The following is a 21,173-nucleotide window of genomic DNA, read 5'->3' as shown; positions in this document are numbered from 1 at the left end:
GCACTTGTGTGGCATTGTTTGGGAATACCTAATTAAAATAGCGTCCCCCCAGTAAAAAAATCCCCACTACACCACTGCCGCCCTCCCAAACGACACGTACCCTAACGTAAAAAAACACGCAATGAAGATGTTTACACTTTTTGGCAGCACATATATCTGCGAGCAAACCTTTTCACACATGAAACACCTGAAAACTCCGATGAGATCAAGATTGACAGATGAACATCTGCATCAGTGTTTGAGACTGGCTGTGACTAGAATGGAACCTGACATTCAACTTCTCACCAGCCAGATGCAGGCCCACGGTTCACACTGATGAACATACATAGGTAAGCTCACTTTTCTGACTTGAATGAGTCATTCTGAGTATAAACAAATGTAATCATAATAAAATCTACTGCGATAAAATCCATCTCCACAACCATACTGGTAGTGAAATGTATTGTGCTGTGTAGGTGCTGTATCACTTAGTTCGGTTTCTCAGCCTGCTTGCTTTGTGGTTTTCACAGGGAAGTTGATGAGAGAGAGCTGCAAACAGCGGTGTCTACAAGCCTACTGGAACCTACAAAAGGATGATAAGGAAGGAACACAAGAACTTTGAGAGACTGCTCATATGAGTCATTTGAGTAAGAGATTCTGCTCTGACAACTAAGCTAAACTTTGACCTGTTAAGATTGTGCAAGGCACAACAGAAAGTTAATGTTCAATGGACTTTTTTTCTGTGAAGAACCCAGAGAGGGTTATTTGGTTATTATTTATTTCACAAATAGTGTTATTTATTTCATTAATAGTGTTATTATTTATGTCCTGACTTTTTTTTCCGTGAAGATCCCGGAAAGGGTTATTAATATTTGGTTATGTGTGGCTTTCTAGAAAACAATAAATGTTTACGTTTAGGCACCCCTGCGATCGTCACACTTTTTCTGTTACAAACTGACCCCGGCCCCCATCAGAGAAGGGAAAAGTTATGTGGCCCTCACAGGAAAAAGTTTGGGGACCCCTGATTTACAGCATCCGTTCAGAGCTGCACATGCAGATTTAAGCTAGCTGTTTCCATTCTTTAAGCTAAACTAGGCTAATCACCTTCTGGTTTTAGCTTTACACTTCGTGCACAGACATGAGAGTTGTACCAATCAGCTAACTTCTGACGAGAAATACGTGTATTTCCTAAAATATAGCTTCTGGCCCTCTTTGACCAACTTTAAAATAATAACAAATACATTTGAAATCTGTGGCAATTCATTTAATTTGGCTACATTCACATGAGAAGAGCCTTTAACTCTCATGCCTCCTAAATATAGAGCTAGAATCATAGAGTAGCATAGCTTGGAAACGGGGAAACCGCAAACTAACATACCTACTTTTGAAACCAATATTTATTTTAACTGTGTACGGATTGAACACATAAGACAACGTTTTTAATTTGGTTTAGAGTTAGGGACAAAGCTAGGCTAGCTTTTTCCCACCGTTTCCAGTCTTAGCTAAACTAAGCTAAGCTAATCGCCTCCTAGCTTTTGCTCCATACTTATGCTGTGTTGACGTCATATAGTTTAACTTTAAACGATCATTACAAGCTTTTGAAAAATGTGCGACAGTGATTATATCGCCCACTTTCTTTTTTTAAAGAACAACATCAAATGTCAACAATCCAGTTTTATTTTACTTGAATGAACAATTCCAAACAGCAAAAGTATAGACTATCTACACAGTGTGTTTGCAAGGCTAGCAGCACAAGTTACCATCTTGGGAAAATGGGTTAACACTTCCAATGTGGAACATCAGGAGTTCATCCTCATCGTGTGGTATGAGCTGCAGTATTAGCAAACACTGTTGAAAGTGGCTTTGATTTTCTTGTCAAACCTTTCGTCAAGAGAGAAAATACGCGTATTTCCCAAATTGACAACTATTCCTTTAAATTGATTATACATCATAACTTAATATCTTTCTTTTCCTGACTTTGAAATCTGATTATCCTCTTATCTTATGTTGTTACTATCCTGTGTGAGTAAATGTTTGTTATCTTACACTACTAAATAACATTGAAAACACACTTGTTGCATCAGTTATTAAATGTGCAGATAGTAAGTAGTGTACGAGGAGGAATGATGCAGCCCCCAGACATGATGACTAACACACTGACTGGATAAATGAACGGCTACACTCAGCTACCTCACGCACACACACACACACACACACACACACACACACACACACACACACACACACACACACACACACACACACACACACACACACACACACACACACACACACACACACACACACACACACACACACACACAACACACACACAACACACACATTTATACACATGCATAGACACACATATAAAGACACACACAGAGACAAACTGGACTGGCTTGCCAACAATCGTGTAGCTTATTACTCAGCATTACTGTAAGAGGTCATCAATGTGAGAGTGGAAGAAAAGGGACTACAGAAGCAGATAATTTCATTTGATTCTTTGTACATTATGTGAGAAAGTTTTAAGGTGTGGGTAATTGATATGGAAATGATACTTTTATGGGAGAGGTTTTCCTTCAATAGGTGATGAAGAATAAGATAAGAGAGACATAAAAGGAGAAAGTAGAGAAGAATGGAGTAACCAGTTCTGCCCTCTTTAAAGATCAAATGCAAAGGTTTTTTTATAATTGGCAGTAAAATCGAAATCATATAGCTACAACACTATCTAAGATATTGCAGTATTAAAATCGGAGATAATATGCGTCTGGCAATGCGCAATATTTATTTTGTTCAACCCCCAACACCAAGTCCGACGATTTATTTTCTCAGCCGCTCCTCCGCAAGATGGCGTTGCGTGACGTCACAGTGGCCAAACAAACAAACCTTGGCTTATCGCTCACAGCTGCTTTCGCCGATAGTACAACTTAGTTTCGTTATCATGTCTGATTCTGAGTAGACTATAGACTAAAAGCTTTAGGAATCCAAACTATAACATATAATAAATACCCTGTATCAAGATTGATGCAAAACAAGTGAAATTTGACCTTTTTAGAGAGGTTTAGAAAAATAAAGTCCAGGCACTCTGAGTGAGCCTCTGAATTAGCCCCGAGCGAACAATGCTCGCAGCGGCTCACAGCGGCTTCCGCCGATAGTACAACTTAGTTTCGTCTATCATGTCTGATTCTGAGTCGGAGGCCACCCAATATCTGGAGTATGTTGTCGACATCCAACCATATCTATACGAGCCTCTGATGTCGAAGAGGAAATACAAGGAAACGTCACCTGATATCACCGATGAAAGTGCTGATGGCGATGATTCAAGTTCGCCATCTGAGGAAGAGGCCGAGGGTGCTGAGAATTGGTGTAGATGTGGAAACTGCCAGACCATGCATACAAGCCGAGAAAACAAGTGCTGCCACAACTATGGGAAAGTGAAGGAAGAGATGGGAGAAGAAGTCTGCATCACCGACTGTAGGACGTTCGACATTTTCCGTTATGAGTGGAGGAGCGATGAATGAGCTGCAGATAAACTACAATGCTAACAGTGAATTAGCCCCGAGCGAAAAATGCTAACCTATCACTCCTAGCGCCCTTATTACTTATCCTAGCTCCACATCCAACACATTGTTTATGATCGTAAAGACACAGAATCTAACGGTGCCCACCTCTATAAGCAATAAAACTGCAATTCCGTTATCTGCGTTATCTGCTGTGCTCCGTGCGCTTTGAAATCTAATCAAAAGTTGTTTACCTCAATTATTTGGCGTTTCTGCATCGCCCGGCTCTTTCGTTCTTTCAGTGGTTTCTTGTGCTGAAATATGGAGGGGACGGCTCCGGGTTTCAGCCTCCGACGTGCTATTAATGCTTCTCCACCAACAGACTTCATGATAGCAGGATCAACGTCGTATGCATCACACGCGAAGTGGTCAGAACACAACTTGCTCCATTTTGTCGGTTGCCAATCCAACACGATTCACTAAAAAAATAAATGTTTTGCGGATGATTTGGTCTTTGGGAAATGCATGTAAAACTCTCCCAGATCCCGCACCGTTCGTACAACAAAAAGCACAACAATAACCCATGTTAATTCAGTTTTCTTTTCGAAAAACATGTGACCGAGACTGCCGAGTCGGGATATTTGGTCCAGAGACTGTTTGGCCACTATTACGTCACGCGCGCGGAGGCTGCTGGGAATTACATGTCAGAAATTCAGACGGCTTTGGGTCGAGTTTTGGATCAATAAAAAGCTTTTTTTTGGGTGTATTATCTCGATTTAAAAATTTTTTTTAAATACAGGCAGTCTTAAAAACAACATTTCTATAAAAATGTAGCATATTTGGAAGCTTTGCATTTGATCTTTAACACTAATCAATATTTACAGCCTTAGGACGTCATTGTTAGAATCATAAAGACCTAAAGACATTTTAATGGTTGAGGAGATAGGAAATCTCGCTTTACGTGTATCTCCGACTCTTATTTTTTCTTTCTTCATTCATGATAAGATGCAGTGTGCATACCAAAGAGCTGCAGAGAGAGCTAACAGACAGAGACTGCTGGCTAGACATAAAGATAGAGAGACAGATAAAAAAGCTGCCGAAGTGTATATTGAATTGCTCTAGTGCTGCCCACACAATGTGATGGGTGACATGATAATTAAAAAGGGAAAAGAAAAACAAATATATATTTATGATGAAGCAAAACTATGTGAGTTTTCCTCGTTTTTTTTGCAGTGTCTGGCTATTTTCATGTCATACATTGTCCAAAGACATCTCCAGAACAAAATCTAGAACTATTGTATCATTGTTGGTCAAACTGATAAAAACTGACATCAATAAAGGGGTCATAAGCCAGAAAGCCAGCAGCCACTTGATACGTCGATAGAGAGAAAAACAGTTTTGATAATCAGTTTAAGTATTCGGCCAATAATTAGCTGGCATCAGAGAGAGACTTCTCTCTTTAAATCATTGAATTTATTTAGATTTTGAGCTGTTGGTTTGACAAAAGAAGGAATTATAAGAGGTCACCTTGGGCTTTATTCAACCTTTTATGGTTAAAAAACCTATAAACTGCTTCAGATTTCTATTTGATTAACAGTTTTAAATTTTAATTTTAATTTTTAATTGTAAATGTAATATAATTGGATTTTAAAGTGTTGGTCCTACACAACAAACTATTAACATACATCACATTTAATTCGGTAAAGTTGTGATGGTCATTTCTTTCTTTTTTCCTCACATTTTGGATACAAAAATAATAATAATAATAATAAAAATGTTCTTGGTGCTCAAAGCTTAACACAAAAAGGAAGTGATCCAAACAGAGATGATGATCAATTAAGTTTAGTCGCAGCTATACATGAAAATAAATACTACAAATCATAAATAAATCTCGTCTTGTAAGAAAAAGTGAGCAAAAATCGTGAAAACTTCTGCTAAAAATAAATCACAACCATGCCCCATACTATCACGTGTATCCCCTGCATCACATTGGTGCTTTCTCCCACTTAACATACACCGGTGTGTATACAGCCAGTGCAGAGGAAGACATGGGTGGAAGAGACCAACTGAATTATACAATGTATCCTGAATAAAAAGGAAATTAATGAATTATGGATAGGTATTATTATGTCGTTAAGGTCTGACTGAGGAGAATATTAGCCTGCTTGTTGAAGGTCCAACATAAGGCTGCTGGGGGGGGGACATGCACGTTCGACCATCTGCTTCAAAGCGGCAGGAGGGGAGCCCGGAATCCTTTTTCTCTCTGACTGCACCTTGCATAATATTACTGAGGTTTTCCAGACAGACAGCCTGCAGTGGTGGAGTCCACTGGGATTCACAGAGCAGGTGGAGAGGGAGGTGGAGGTGTGATGATGGATAGGGGATTGCACGGATCAATACGGGCATCATTAATATGCACATAAAAAGCTGCAGCTGGTGTTTCATGTCCTCTTTCTACACGCATGCCTTTCTCTCTGTCTGTCTGTCCTTCCCTTTGAATGTTCGGAGGGAATGTGTGTGCATGAATGGACATCAGACATGGAGACCCAGCGCTGTGCACACTGGGCTGCATGCAGGAGGAGCAGACTGGAAGCTCTTTGTCCAGCACACACTGGCCCTGCTTTGGATGGATCATAACACCAACTAATTACATTTATCCATTTGTGGCTGGCTGGTGCTGCCTCCATAATGCTGTTGAGTGTCTCTTTAGTGGGAACAAGCTCGACAGCGTTCTCAAGACCCAGAAAGCTTCTCTGAGAGTCCGGTGCTTTTACCCAGCCCAGCCCTCCAGCACACGGATCACGAGCAATAGAAATTGGACGGTTTTCAGGCAACTATTACACTGTTATAGTACAACCACGTACAGTAGACCTCGTGTAATGGATGTCAATCAACGTGATCAACAAGTTATTAATAATCTGTGAGGAGGGCATCAACACCGATCAAGCCAAAAACATTTATTTTATTCGGCACAGTTTGTCCCTAAAGTGTGTGAGTGACCACTACGCTCTGGTTGGATAGTTTTGATTGCTAATAATAAAACAAATTGTATTCATAAAACTTAACATCATCCACATTCCTTGAAAACACATGATAATGAGGAGGTGAAAGCACCGGCAGTGCTGCGCGGAGCTCCGGAGCCGCTTACCTTCACCGGGCAGCGGCGGTCCTGGAGTCCGACTACAGAGCGAGGGAGGCCGGGGATGCTGCCGCCGCTGCTCCCTCTCCTCCTGGAGGGATGGTTGGATGGATGAAAATATGTTTTTTTTCTCCTCTCCACCGATCTGATACCACGCTTCTTCCTCGCAGAACCGAGAAGATTCACAGCCAGGAGGGGGTGAGGCTGACGGGAGAAAAAGCAAGGCAACGTAATCCTGAATGGTAATGGCTGTCGATCCTCCTCCCTCTCCAATCTCTGACCAACAAAAAAACCAACAGGCAGATAGAGAGCGCGATGATCGCTATAAGATGAGAGATCGCTATTATATACTGATAGAGAGGAGATCTCTCTCTCTCTCTCTCTCTCTCTCTCTCTCTCTCTCTCTCTCTCTCTCTCTCTCTCTCTCTCTCTCTCTCTCTCTCTCTCTCTAATAAGCTATTGTTTTCACGGCTCTGACACTTAACCCATGTCTATTCAGAGTGTTAAGTGTCGCGTAAATTGACATTTCGGTTCTACTCATGCGTCATGCGTGGCTCAGCTGCTTGACGCCGACACACATACACGTTCTCTCAATTTTGGGCAGGATTGGGTAAATAAATAAGGGCGTTCACATTGCCATGTTTGCAGCGCCTACTCATTCACGTCGCCTATATTTCAGGATTAGGCATGAAGAATCCGCGCTGGAGTTGAACCTGTGCTTTTTACATCACATGAGATCGTATTAAAGTGGGTTTTTATAATCCCTCCCTCCCTCCACTGACTCACCACCCCCTCCTCTCTCGAACAGCTGGAGGAAAAAGGGAGTAGCTCAAAAAAAGCAAATTGATTACAGCTGGAGAGATGTAGGGTTGATCTGTCTCGGGTGTCAGGGTCATGTTAGGACCACACCATCACAGGTTCTAACACTATTAATAGATTTTTAATTTAGTGTGAAATGTAAGCTAACAATGCCATCTTAAACAATCAACCACTCAAACCTTGTTCATAGTTGATAAAAGATGGGGCCTGTAAACAGAGCTGGTGGAGACCAAACATGGAGATAACATGATAAGATTGATCAGGTGGCAAAACACTCCAAAATGTGCTCACAAGAGAAGAACATAAATGAAAGGGATGGTTTGCAGTCAGATAGCTCTTTTCCGTTGACCTGAAGACGTTATTTATGGTTATGGTTATAGTTATTTAGACTCTCTCCAAAGCCACAAGTCCATAGACGAAAACAGTTATTTTACCCCACAGAAAACTTGTATATCAGCACCAACCCTTTGAAACATGAAAGTCCAACACTATCACAAACAAACTAACCGTTACAACAACTTTCCTGGTTTCTTCAATCTGAAATTAAAGTTGTTGTTAATGGAGTCTGGTGGCTTTGAAAGAGCATAAGTATCAGCTTAAGATCCTGATAGATTCTAGCTATTTAACAGCAATGTAAAGGGGCAAACGTATTTTAAAATATAGCGTACCCTTAAACTGATGGCTTTTTTCAGGCGGCTTGAATGCGTTTTTCTTCTTCCCCCATACACTGCGGTACGTGTTCTTAGCTTGTGCTGGTACTCCTGTCTGATCCTCAAAAACTGGGGGAATGACAACTGTAGATACACTGACTTTGTGTACGTACCTCGTACATTTTAAGAAATCCAAACTATTCCTTTATGTATTTTCCTTTCTCTCAGATTGATAAGTAACTTGGATTTGTCAGTGTTGGTTCTTCCACATCCTTCCTCCATACAGCTGATCAGAGGTCTGTGCTGCAGCCACTTTAATCACACAGCAGCTGATGCACTGACCGACCACATGAACCGCAACGATAAACTCGGTGTAAAGATCACTTCGACTGCTCATTCTTTGGATTGATGATGACCTTTCAGTATAAACAGGGCTGTAGTATCAAACTGAAGTTCTTGACATGAATCCACTGATGCTGCCAACAAATGTAAATAATTGAAACCATGTGATATTGTGAGTAGCCTAATGGATCTATGTCTGTATTTTTACTATAAATAATAAAGCCAATTTGGATTTTTTTTTCAGACAAAGCTTGACTGTCATTCTCAGTAAAACATGTATTCATACACACAGGTATACTGGCAGATTATAAATTGTAACATTAGACATTTTTTGGGGAAAACTCCAAAAAAGTTCTGAAAGGAAATGCAGTTTCAGTACTTTGTCTTTTCACCGAAGTACGTCATGTACAATAATTATTACTAAAATTAAACAATTCATAAAAATGTGTAGGATTTAGGATTATAGAAATATAGAGATTTTCAGATTTCCAAAGCAGATGGCTTTTGACCAAACAAAGACAGTTAACCCTAACCACACACAAAACCTTACTGAAAAAAGTCCCAAATTGTACATTTAATGTATTTAATAATTGTATGATATTTAATTTGAGAACCGCAATGTCAACTACATGTAGTATGTTTTCCTTAATGAATGTAGACACAGTCATTTTCAAAAGCACCTCAATAATTCTATTCCTGCAAATCTCCCCCTAAAAAAAGAGCAGAAATGTCTGCATGTAAAACCAAAAAAGGTAGAAACTTGTTTGGTTCTTCAGAGAGACTTCATGAATGTCCTAACTTTCTTATGTGTGCCTTTGGCTCCACCTTGTGGTGCTTCACAGAGCCTGATCATCCCATCAGTTGGACTCAAACGCTGTTAAATTGAATCAGGGATGACAAACAGCACTCCTTCATATCAATCTCTCATCATAGAGCCGTCCCTCAGGAGCGCTTACTATCTACCATTTAACGATTTACTAAATGAGGTTAAGAAAATGGACTGTAGTGAAACCATTTATCCAGCTGTGGTGAGGCTATTCAGTTAGGCTAAATGTACTACATTTAGGCTATTTGTTTTCTGCCATCATCACTCCCAGAATGCCTGGTTTCCATTATTCCCTGCATTTTTGTATAAGGCAAGCATAGAGCACAAGTGAATGCTTTAATTATCTTTGGACTAAACACATTACACACTTTTAAAAAGAAAATCATCAAAAGTACTATATTGAAGTTTGTAAGTTATTACATAATTGAGATAGTGTGTTTCAAACATAACTGACTTCAAGTATTAAAAGTATAATTGCCCATGTGAGTGTTATACAAGTATATGTTTTGTTATGACCAATAATTACTGATGCAATAATGTTTAAGGATCCTGGCTTCATATTAGTATGTAGTGTCTCTACTGTGACATGTTTACATGCTTTAATGTTCAAAAAGCTCTTTATATCCTTATACTTCCTGTACAAAAATACTTGACTACTGCATATTACGTTTTTGTATTTTTATTATAAGTTATTGAAAGTACTGAGATGTTTTCATTCTTTGCTTCTTCACACACTGCATGAAGTGAAAAAAGAAGACTTGACGTGAATGGTTAGATATTTAATAATAACATTTATTTGCTAAATTGTACAGGGAACAGGAAATATGGCTAGCTGATGAGAACAGGAAGAGCTGTGCAGAGCTGCTGCCTCATGGAGACGGGTTAGCCTGTCCTGAGTGGCAGGGCGGCGGGGTGTACGTCCCCTCCTTAATCATCTTATCACGCTGCTGACGGATGGCGTACAGCCTCTTGCTCTGCGGGAGGAAGAGAAGAGGGCGTTACATGATGAGGCAGAAAGACAGGATGCAGGGACAGAAACTTACATTTAAAAAAAGGGACATTTTACCCCAAACATCAAAAAAAGCCATTTTGCTCCAACATACACTGCTTGGTTGGGTGTGAATTGTCGAATGTTGGAATATGAAATATAGAAAATATTTAAACTCAACAGCAATGTCTCTTTCCAGAAATCATGACTTTGGTTACTTGAAGAGGACCTATTATGCTCATTGTTCAAGTTCATATTTGATTTTGTTTCCATGCTTTAATGTTCAAAAAGCTCTATTTCTCATACTGCAGCACCTCTTTTCACCCTCTGTCTGAAACCAGAGCCCAGTCTGCTCTGATTGGTTAGCTGGCCACCTCTGTTGTGATTGGTCAACCGCTTGGAATGTATTCTTTGCGGAGCATTTACATACACAAAAACCTATTTAACACACTACATTAAGGGAAACCAAAAAGCATAATAGGGTCCTTTACTAAAATCCACGTTTTTTTCTTTATACCAAACAACATCCACAAACCCTATCACCACGCAGAACAAAGCATCTCCCCGTGGGCAAGAGGGCTTTTGATGGTAGGAAATGGCAACATGAATAACTCAGGTGAGCTAGCAGTATCTAAATACATGCACACTTGTTTGTAAATGTTCATTGATGCGGTTGCCAGATGTAGTTTGATTGTGTGAAAATAGTTCCTACATGAAACTGCTCACAACAAGAGATCGTGGTCATGATTTCTTGAATAAGACACTGCTGTTTAGTTTTTCAAAAGTACTTTGTAGCACTCTGAGCACTACAGTCCAAGTGCAGCAATCTAGAATAACAGAAAAACAGGTAAACGGAAATACATACAATTTCCGTTAAGTCCCTCTGTATCCCTCAACCTTGTTGTTTCTCTTTGAGGAGGATAAAGCCAAAGAAATGAGTGATTCTAACTTTGTGTTTTACTCCAGTCACCATGTGAAGATGAGAAAACCCTACCATCCCTACCTCAGTTCTGTGCAGTACACATGCAGATTTCCATCCAAATCAAATGTGAATCCTCCTCATCATGAAATGTCTTTTCTTAGCTGACCTTCATCTTAAATCAGCACTTCCTCCTCATCATGTTCTGAAAGAATGTGACGTGGTGTTTGGATGGAGGCGATGGGATGGTGCTGCTGCAGCACATTACAGTGAGCGGGGGGGGGGGTGCTTCTGTCTGTCTCTCCTCTGCTAACACACACTGACCTCAGCTCTGACACCATCTGGAGGCTGAGATGACGGTGCTATTTGCTTTCTGAACACTTTGGTTACTCATTTCTATTCTATTACTCTCATTTCTTACCTTACTAAATGCTTTTATTTAAATATACCTGCTAGAAAATGCTCCCTTCCGTTCATCCTTTCAACCACACCAACGTTTAAAGGTCCCATGACATGGCCATTTCTGCTGATCATAATTCCATTGTTGAGGTCTACTAGAATAGATTTGCATTGTTCAATGTTCCAAACTCACATTGGTTTCTCAAACAGCATCTCTGTAAAGTATGTGTATTCACTCTCTGTCCTAAACGCCTTGTTGGAGCGCCTTTGCGTACCTCAAAACAAAAACACATATTTCGTCTACACGTGTTCCTTGTCAACAGTCAATGGAGTAAACTACGAGACATGTAAAAAAGACATTAAGCAGCTACGTTGCCGTTTCGCTCCCTGCAAAAACTCTTCAGACTATCTGTGACTGACTGAACTGGAGCTGGCCGAGCCGCGCAGGACATAACCCACGGACCTGTGAAGCTTACAGGAGGCAGAGGCTTAGATCACCGGACAACAGAGTTGGTCGCCGTGTGCATAGACAGGGTTAACGTCGGTATGAACAACAGGTCAAGCTGCTGCAGTTTCATTTACAACAAAGTGGAGTAAAACACACAGTTGCAAACTTACTCAGGGTGTTAATGGAAGAGTTTGAAATCAGACAGAGGTGGAAGAAGTACTCAGATCTTGTGTATACTCTGTTACAGTAAAAGTCCTGCATTCAAAATGTTACTCAAGTAAAATTAGAAAAGTATTATAAAATATACTTAAAGTACCAAAAGTAGAAGTAGTCGTTGTGCAGATTGGTCCATTTCAGAATAATATATATGATATGTTTTATAATGATTGATCATGAAAGTGTTCTCAAAGCTGGTGAAGGTGCAGCTAGTTTGAATGACTTTGTATACTGCAGGGTAGCTGGTGGATTTACTCCAGGTGGAACTAAAGTCTGATTCAACACTTGATTAGATTTCACATCATTCATCCACATCTGTGAAGTAACTAAAGGTATTAATACATGTAGTGGAGTAGAAGTACACAGAAGCATCAAAGTCAAGTAAAGTACACATATCTCAAAATTGTACTTAAGTACTTGAAGAAGTGTACTTAGTAACTTCCCACATCTGAAATCAGATCACATGACTTCAAGTCATGTGATCATTTCTTAGTATTTGATCCTTCAACTTGGCCTCAGGAAATGCAAGGATTTCACAGTTTTGGAGAAAGCTAATCGGAGGCTTAAAAAGAGACAGGGAGGTGCATCTTCATCATCTTCATCATCTAGCATGCAAGAAGTGTAAATAGAGGACAGTGAAGGAGACACTAAGGAGGAGCACTCTTTGTGTGGGGTGAGTACCAAACGCTGTCTCCTGGTACTCATCTGAGTAACTCACTCAAAAGGTTATGTGCACCCCTGGTTATATAACCTTTTCCAAAGAGATGTCTGACTGTGATCACCACACAGAGCCACACTGTTTCCACTTGTTACACTTCTGATGTGAAAAAAGACACAATAACATAACGAAAAACATGTGTCCGGTTCTGAACTTTTTCACACTCAGAGAATGACATACACGAAAAAAAACATTTGAGAATAGTTTCTTTGTCTTTACATAAGGGACGTGAGTCAGATTGAAATAGGTCAGAGCTATAGAATATACAATCCTCCATCTTTCTCCAAACATCTTTGCCTTTCATACCGTCGTGTGTGCATAAACTACAGGTTATGGACTACTTTTTCAAATGGGAAACGATTGGTTATCTCATTGGCTAAGAGGTAGACCAATAAAAGGTATTGGTTAAAGAAGACCATACTGTGCATTAGGGGTGTAACGGTTCACAGAAGTCACGGTTCGGTTCGTACCTCGGTTTGGGGGTCACGGTTCGGTACGGTACGGTTCGGTACGGTTCGGTCCGACAAGAAAAAGCAAAAAAAAGTCCCAAATGCATAATTCCAGGTTTGTTGTTATTTATGTTTGAACAGTAGTGCAAGTTTCAGTTTAAAAATAAACAACTGACATTTTGAATAATGAACTGTATTAAACAGTTAAAAACAAACCATACACAGTACACTCAGATGGCCATATTATCTATAATGGCTGATGTCAAACAAAAAGGTTTCATCAAGCTGTAAAGCTAAAAAGAATGTCTTGAAAATATCACATCATAAATAATAAGAAAGTGTTTCAAGAGCGCAAAGTCGTTGAAAAACATATGCCAAAAGCTTCCGTTATTTATTTTGGTCTCACGGCTTTCATTTCTATTGGTTTATAAAAACAGCGGGGATCAGCTGTTGAACTGCTGTTGTCTTTTGCCGGGCTCCGGTGATTGGCAAATCTGGGTGATGCCTTCTGATATGATTTAGCATGTTTGGCATGTGTTCTCATTAGCATACCGCACCACTGTAGAACAACGGCGACACACCGTCCTCGTCCGATCCACCACTCGCGCACTCCATCGTTATTGTAGTCCACAGGGAACCCGAAATGTTCCCACACAGCTGATTTAAAAGAAGCAGGTGGGTTCTAGCTCCTGTGTGTTATCTGAAATCGCCATACTAACTTTTCTTCTTCTTGTATTTTGTTCGTTTTGTTGTTGTGTTTCTTCTTGTTCTTCATTTGTTGTTTAAGGGCGGCTGGCAAACAGCTTTTAGGCGCAATACCGCCCCCTGGATTATATATAGTGTAGTGGATACTGCCCTGAATGACAGACTTTTTTCCCACTCGTAAAAAAAAGGCGTATTCGTCGTGTGACTGCGTGTGCCGAACCGTGACGTCTGAACCGTGACGGTACGGGACGAATACGGATACCGTTACACCCCTACTGTGCATCCCTTTTCCAGCAGTCACCGCTCTGAAATGATACTAAAATAACTCCCACAGGAGTCAGAGAGCATTGAGACACTTACTGTCTTCTTCTTGTGCAAGCACTCGTTGAAATCCTCTAACTCCAGATGGCACTCCTTCTGGGAGCGGGCCTGCCCAATGTTGTGGGAGCACTCGATCCAATCCTTCTCAAAAGCGTGGCAGCGCGCCGCCTTATGCTTGGGCTGAAGGCTGCTCTGAGTCAGCAGCCATTTATCAGCGTTGATGCCGAGCCGAGTCTGCAGGTCCACAAACGGCATGATGCTAATGAGGGAGAAGACGGAGAGGAGAGAATAATGAGCAACAAAAACAAACAGGAAGTAGCAGGAAGAAGACGGAGAAATCACAAAGACAAGAAGAAGGCAGAATAAAAACATCAGCCTTGAAAAACTGCCACTAAAGCTGTATAAGTGCCGTTATAACAAAACAAATTAAAGTTTTGACAGCAAAAATTATTATTGCACATGAAAAGTGAGCACCTTACAGTAGTAGTGATTATATTATAACGAAGTTTAAAGAAAAGTTACAGCATAAATACAGTCTTTGTATATTTTTAAATGTTAAATGCTTGGTTTCAAAACCAAAGGCTATTTGCCAACTGGGCTGATTGTATGGAAGTCTCTTTGGGGACAAGCATCTAATAAGTGACATTACAAATACGTAAGTAACGTCACGAGTTTCTGCTCAACATAAAACGTGCATAAAAAGGTTCCTTTTCATAACATCTGCTTTCTTGTAAGTAAAAGGGTTATATAGACTGTAGACTTGATGGTGTCATTTCAATGATAAATACACAAACACAAACAAGAAGTTGTGCATGCAACAGTGCAGTATGATTCATACAAAAAGAGCAAACCCTAACTTGATAACCTCATAGTTCAGCTGCTGTGCCACCAATATGATAACAGTGCTGTCTTACTGCCGCATCACTGCTTTACAGACTTTCATGGAAGTGACATACACATTCAAGGAGTAAATATGCTAAATTATTATTAACATTCAACTCCCACTATTTTATCCTTTAAACCTGTCGATTAACGTTATATAGCTAGCACCTAGCTAACTCATGTTCGAATAGCTAGCTGGCGTACCCTCTGCTGAAAAAAACACCCTAAGCTTATTATATATTAAAATGGAGTCATGACACAATCATTTAAACTCTTTCTATAAAGCTGTCTCCTGTCAGGTGTTAGCATGTTATGCTAACCAGTCTCCTTCAGCGACTGCTCGTTCATGTCAACAGGCCGCTCTATCTTAACACTGATGTTTTTAAAATGCAAATGCACATGACATCGTGTCTATACAAGTAAGGAGCTGATATGAAACCTACATTCAAGAACAATGTATCTGTATTTACCGTGTTTGATAGGAATCACTTCGACCAGAGAGGTTCGCTTTAACCTTCCGCCGAGTCCACGCGTTTCGCTTTACGGCAGACCAAAACACGGCCGTAAAATGAGGTAGTGACGTGAAGAGACGCTCTTTCACCTCAGTCGCTTACCGGAAAGGAGGAGAGGAGAGCCAGTGGCATCGTGAAAAGGGAAACTACTGTAGATATCAACTATCTCGCTTGATTTCAAGTTTTTTCTCTCAATATTTTGTAAATAACACAAAAAAAGGTCTTTAAGGATAGGCTATGTATTCTAAAATTGCACATCTAGGGAAATTCAAACTAAAATCCCTTAGTGTGATGTAGTTATATATTGTCTTAAAATTAGTGCTGTCAAAATTATCGCGTTAACGGTGGTAATTAATTTTTTGAATGAATTGCGTTAAAATATTTAACGCATTTACCGCATGTGCAGAATGGCCCGCCCCATAGGCTACGTGGCAGCGCCAGGGTATGGCTGGGGTAGGCTACACCTCTTATTATACATCCATGGGCTACACCCATGATTCAAAAATTGATTAAAATGTTAATCGTTTGACAGCCCTACTTAAAATATAAAATAATATAATATATTAAAATAAAATATAAAATTTACGTAGGATTGCAACTCTTTGAAACTGTAGGTGGCTCTTAAACGAGCCGTTGTGTTTGGGTGTGCTGGTCTCAGGTCAGTCTAAGCCCTCTCTCCGCGGATGCGGCGGGCCAGCTGGATGTCCTTGGGCATGATGGTGACTCTCTTTGCTTGGTTCATCTTGGGGGGCAGCTACATGGATGTCGGTGCAGTCCACAATCATTGTGCAGTTGAAGGCAGAATGAATTTATTATTGACTCCGAATGAAGCACAACTTCATGTCATACAATACATTGACTTTATTTGTAATTGTGTACAAAAATATGAGCATTGATTAGCAAGCAGGACCTGCAGGAACAGAGAATGGTGATGGATGGAGCTGGGAAGAGAGAATAATAAAGAAAACAGATCAACTTTATTATCGGATATTAAAAATTCTATTTCAAAACAAGTTGCCGCTCCTACAGTTTTCTAGTGTGTAAAGATGATTTCACATGACCTATGCAAAATATCACACTCAATACATGTGTGTCTCTGGGGGGTGCATTGTGCCTTTGATGTATATAAATAATATACCATAACCAAATACTATTACGTACAGTGGAAATCAGGTTGCCAGAGCAGGTCAGTGTGCATGTTCCTCAACGTCTCAGCAGTTACAGGTGAGGTAAAGAAAAGAAAAAAGAAAAAGGTCAGTAACAACACTTTAAAGTAACAACACTTTGAATAATTATCTCTTCTAACAATTTTCTCTCAGTAAGCACACAACGACTGTCTTTCCAACAAACAGATTGACTCACTCTCTTTGTCATCACAATGAAACACGTCCAGAAGAATGACATGCAAAGCTCCCTGCCTGCCTTCGACTCTCCCTGAACTGCTTCCTTAGCACCCGGTGGAGGGCGCAGTAGGCTACTCTTCAAAAGTTTCACGAAATACTTACCATCATGTTTGGTTACTGTTTAACATTTTGGTTTACTTCATGTAATAAAATAATAACTTCATGGTAAGGCTACTAAAAATGACAAGGCTAATGTTAGGATCTGTCTGTGTTGGTGTTTTTCTTGTCTTTTTCTATCTTTGGGTTTCCTGTTTTATTTTGTAAAGTGTTCACCCCCGTTTCCTGCCTGTTTGCTTTCTGTCTGTTTCCCTCCCCGATTACCCGATTGTGTTCACCTGGTACCTCTGTGTTTTCTCCTCCCTCCTCACCTGTCTCGTGTTTCTGTGATTAGTCCTGGGTGTATTTAAGTTCTGGGTTTTCTGTCTCTCTTTGTCGGGTTGTCTTGTGTTATGACCAGTTCATTGGTGAGTGTTCCGTGCTGTCTTTGTGTAGCCTATATCTAGCCTTGAAATAAAGGAATTATTGTTACTCTAATCTGCATTTGGGTCCTGCTTCCTGCACACCGTAACAGCCACCGTAACATTACAACCCGGCCCAAAATATGGGCCCAGCAGATCCTTTTGAGCAGGAGCTATTGGAGTTTTCCTTTGCTTTGGATGACTGCTCGTATCGATGGTTGGGAGCGTCCAGGGTTCAGCAGCGAGAGGCTGTTCTGGCAGAGGCACGCCGGATTACTATGGAGAAGCCAGGCTTGGTTAAATTCTTATCGGGCAGGATTTTGGATTTTCTCACGCTGTGTTATCCCTTGCCTGACAGCCCCAGGCCTCCCAACTCCCGTTTTGATACCACACGCATCGGTGTGGTCCGTCTGGCGTCAGCCCCTGCTTCTCACCCAGTGTTTGCTACAGTCCAGGAGCCATTCGCTGGTACTCGTCTGGCCTTTGGAGGTCCACGGAGCCTCCAAACGGCTCCTAAAGGAAGGAGTCGCAAGGCCAGGTTGGCAGCACGAGCCCAAAGGGCCATGGTTCCAGACCCAGTTCTGGCCCCAGCAGCCATGGTCCTTGCTCCAGAACCGGTCCCGGCAGCCATGGATTCGGCTTCAGAACCGGACCTTACAGCCAAGATTCTGGCTTCAATTCCGGCTCCAGAGCCGGCCCATTCAGCCATGTTTCCGGCTCCAGAACTGGACCTTACAGCCATATTTCCGGCTCCAGAAACGGACCTTACAGCCATGATTCTGGCTTCAGTACCGGCCCCAGTAGCCATGGTCCCGACTCCAGTTTTGGCTCCAGGACTGGCGTACCGGCCAACGCCAGCTCCTCGAGGCCTGTCGGCGTACCGGCCGACTCCAGCACCTCGTCTCCTGCTGGCTCCCCAGCCGACGCCAGCTCCCCGAGTCTTGTCGGCGTACCGGCCGACTCCAGCACCTCGTCTCCTGCTGGCTCTCCAGCCGACGCCAGCTCCCCGTGTCCTGTCGGCGTACCGACCGACACAAGTTCCTTCTCAAGACCCTTCTCAAGTCCCCTCTCAAGTCCCCTCTCGACTTCCCTCTCAAATTCCTTTTCAAGTCCCCTCTCAAGTCTCCTCTCCAGTTCCCTCTCGAGTTGCCTCTCGAGCTACCTCTCGAGTCACCTCTCAAGTCACCCTTCAAGTCTCCTCTCGAGTTCCCTCTCAGGTCCCCTCTCGATTCTCTTCTCAAGTTCCCTCTCAAGTCCCCTCTCAAGTCCCCTCTCAGGTCCCATCTCGAGTCTCTTCTCAAGTCCCCTCTCAGGTCCCATCTCGAGTCCTCTCTCGAGTCTCCTCTCAAGTTCCCTCTCGAGTTCCCTCTCAAGTCTCCTCTCGAGTTCCCTCTCAGGTCCCATCTCGAGTCTCTTCTCGAGTTCCCTCTCAAGTCATCTCTCGAGTCCCCTTTTGAGTCCCCTCTCAAGTCTCCTCTCGAGTTCCCTCTCAAGTCATCTCTCGAGTCCCCGCTCGAGTCCCCGCTCGAGTTACCTCTCAAGTCACCTCTCGAGTCTCCTCTTGAGTTCCCTCTCGAGATTCCTCTCAAGTCACCTCTCCAGTCAACTCTCAAGTTTCCTCTCGAGTTCCCTCTCGAGTCACCTCTCGAGTTCCCTCTCGAGTCACCTCTCGAGTTCCCTCTCGAGTCACCTCTCGAGTCCCCTCTCCAGTTTCTTCTCAAGTCCCCTCTCCAGTTCCCTCCCGAGTCCCCTCACCAGTTTCCTCTCAAGTTCCTTCTCAAGTCCCCTCTCCAGTTTCCTCTCGAGTTCCTTCTCGAGTCACCTCTCAAGTCTCCTCTCGAGTCACCTCTCGAGTTCCATCTCTAGTCTCTTCTCGAGTCACCTCTCTAGTCCCTTCTCAAGTCCCTCCTCTAGTCACTTCTCTAGTCCCCTCTCTGGTCCCTTCCCGAGTCCCTCCTCTAGTCCCATCTCTAGTCCGATCTCTAGTCCCTACTCAAGTCCCTCCTCTAGTCAATTCTCTAGTCCCTCCTCTAGTCCCTCCTCTAGTCCCCTCTCCAGTCCCCTCTCGAGTTCCCTCCTCTAGTCCCTCCTTTAGTCCCTCCTCTAGTCCCTCTTCGAGTCCCCTCTCTAGTTCCCCTCTCGAGTTCCCTTCTCTAGTCCTTTCCCTAGTCCCTACTCAGGTCACTTCTCTAGTCCCATCTCCAGTTCCCTCTCGAGTTCCCTCTCGAGTCCCCTCTCCAGTTCCCTCTCGAGTCCCCTCTCCAGTTCCCTCTCCAGTTCCCTGCTCTAGTCCCCTCTCTAGTCCCTCCTCTAGTCCTCTCTCTAGTCCCTCTTCGAGTCCCCTCTCTAGTTCCCCTCGCGAGTTCCCTCTCGAGTTCCCTTCTCTAGTTCCTCCTCTAGTCCCTCCTCTAGTCTCTCCTCTAGTCCCCTCTCTAGTTCCCCTCTCGAGTCTCCTCTCGAGTCCCCTCTCGAGTCACGTCTCAAGTCCCTACCCAAGTCCTGGTCCGTTGGAGGTTCCGCTGGGGGTCCTGCCAACTCCATGTCCTGTCCCGTTGGAGGTCCAGTCGACTACTCCTCTGCCGGGGGTCCTACCAATCGTATGTCTGTCCCGTTGGAGGTCCCGCCGTCTACTCTCCTGCCGGGGGTCCTGCCAACCCATTGTCCTGTCCCGTTGGAGGGCCCGCCTTCTACTCTCCTGCCGGGGGTCCTGCCAACCCTTTGTCCTGTCTCGTTGGAGGTCCCGCCGTCTACTCTCCTGCCGGGGGTCCTGCCAACCCTTTGTCCTGTGCCGTTGGAGGCCCCGCCGACTACTCTCCTGCCGGGGGTCCTGCCAACCCTTTGTCCTGTCCCCTTGGAGGTCCCGCCGTCTACTCTCCTGCCGGGGGTCCTGCCAGCTCCTTGTCCTGTGCTGTTGGAGGCCCCGCCGACTACTCTCCTGCCGGGGGTCCTGCCAACCCTTTGTCCTGTCTCGTTGGAGGTCCCGCCGTCTACTCTCCTGCCGGGGGTCCTGCCAGCTCCTTGTCCTGTCTCATTGGAGGTCCCACCGACTACTCTCCTGCCTGGGGTCCTGCCAACCCTTTGTCCGGTGCTGTTGGAGGTCCCGCCGACTACTCTCCTGCTGGGGGTCCTGCCAACCCTTTGTCCTGTCTCGTTGGAGGTCCCGCCGTCTACTCTCCTGCCGGGGGTCCTGCCAATCCTATGTCCTGTGCCGTTGGAGGCCCCGCCGACTGCTCTCCTGCCGGAGATCCTGCCAACCCTTTGTCCTGTCCCCTTGGAGGTCCCGCCGTCTACTCTCCTGCCGGGGGTCCTGCCAGCTCCTTGTCCTGTGCTGTTGGAGGCCCCGCCGACTACTCTCCTGCCGGGGGTCCTGCCAACCCTTTGTCCTGTCTCGTTGGAGGTCCCGCCGTCTACTCTCCTGCTGGGGGTCCTGCCAGCTCCTTGTCCTGTCTCGTTGGAGGTCCCACCGACTACTCTCCTGCCTGGGGTCCTGCCAACCC

General features: G+C 43.3%; 2 protein-coding genes across 2 annotated transcripts in view; both read right to left on the bottom strand.

Moving 5' to 3' along the window:
• The window catches only part of macf1a (microtubule actin crosslinking factor 1a), a 283,339-nt gene extending 276,453 nt beyond the window's left edge, over window positions 1–6,886 (bottom strand). Inside the window, 1 exon segment of the mRNA XM_034201651.1 lies at window positions 6,631–6,886. The gene's annotated coding sequence lies outside the window, so the exon portion shown is untranslated.
• Window positions 6,887–10,022: 3,136 nt separating this feature from the next.
• On the bottom strand, window positions 10,023–15,891 carry ndufs5 (NADH:ubiquinone oxidoreductase subunit S5). Its single transcript, XM_034201575.1, has 3 exons — window positions 15,774–15,891; window positions 14,461–14,680; window positions 10,023–10,232 (listed from the first exon to the last, which is right to left on the bottom strand). Exons 2-3 carry the CDS (start codon window positions 14,674–14,676, stop codon window positions 10,128–10,130), a joined length of 321 nt encoding a protein of 106 aa, XP_034057466.1. The 5' UTR covers window positions 14,677–14,680; window positions 15,774–15,891; the 3' UTR covers window positions 10,023–10,127.
• Window positions 15,892–21,173: the final 5,282 nt, after the last annotated feature.

Source organism: Gymnodraco acuticeps, unplaced genomic scaffold (genome assembly GCF_902827175.1).
Source record: "Gymnodraco acuticeps unplaced genomic scaffold, fGymAcu1.1, whole genome shotgun sequence".
NCBI lineage: Eukaryota > Metazoa > Chordata > Actinopteri > Perciformes > Bathydraconidae > Gymnodraco > Gymnodraco acuticeps.
Note: the sequence above shows the minus strand (reverse complement) of the source record. Positions and strands in the feature narration are given on the sequence as shown.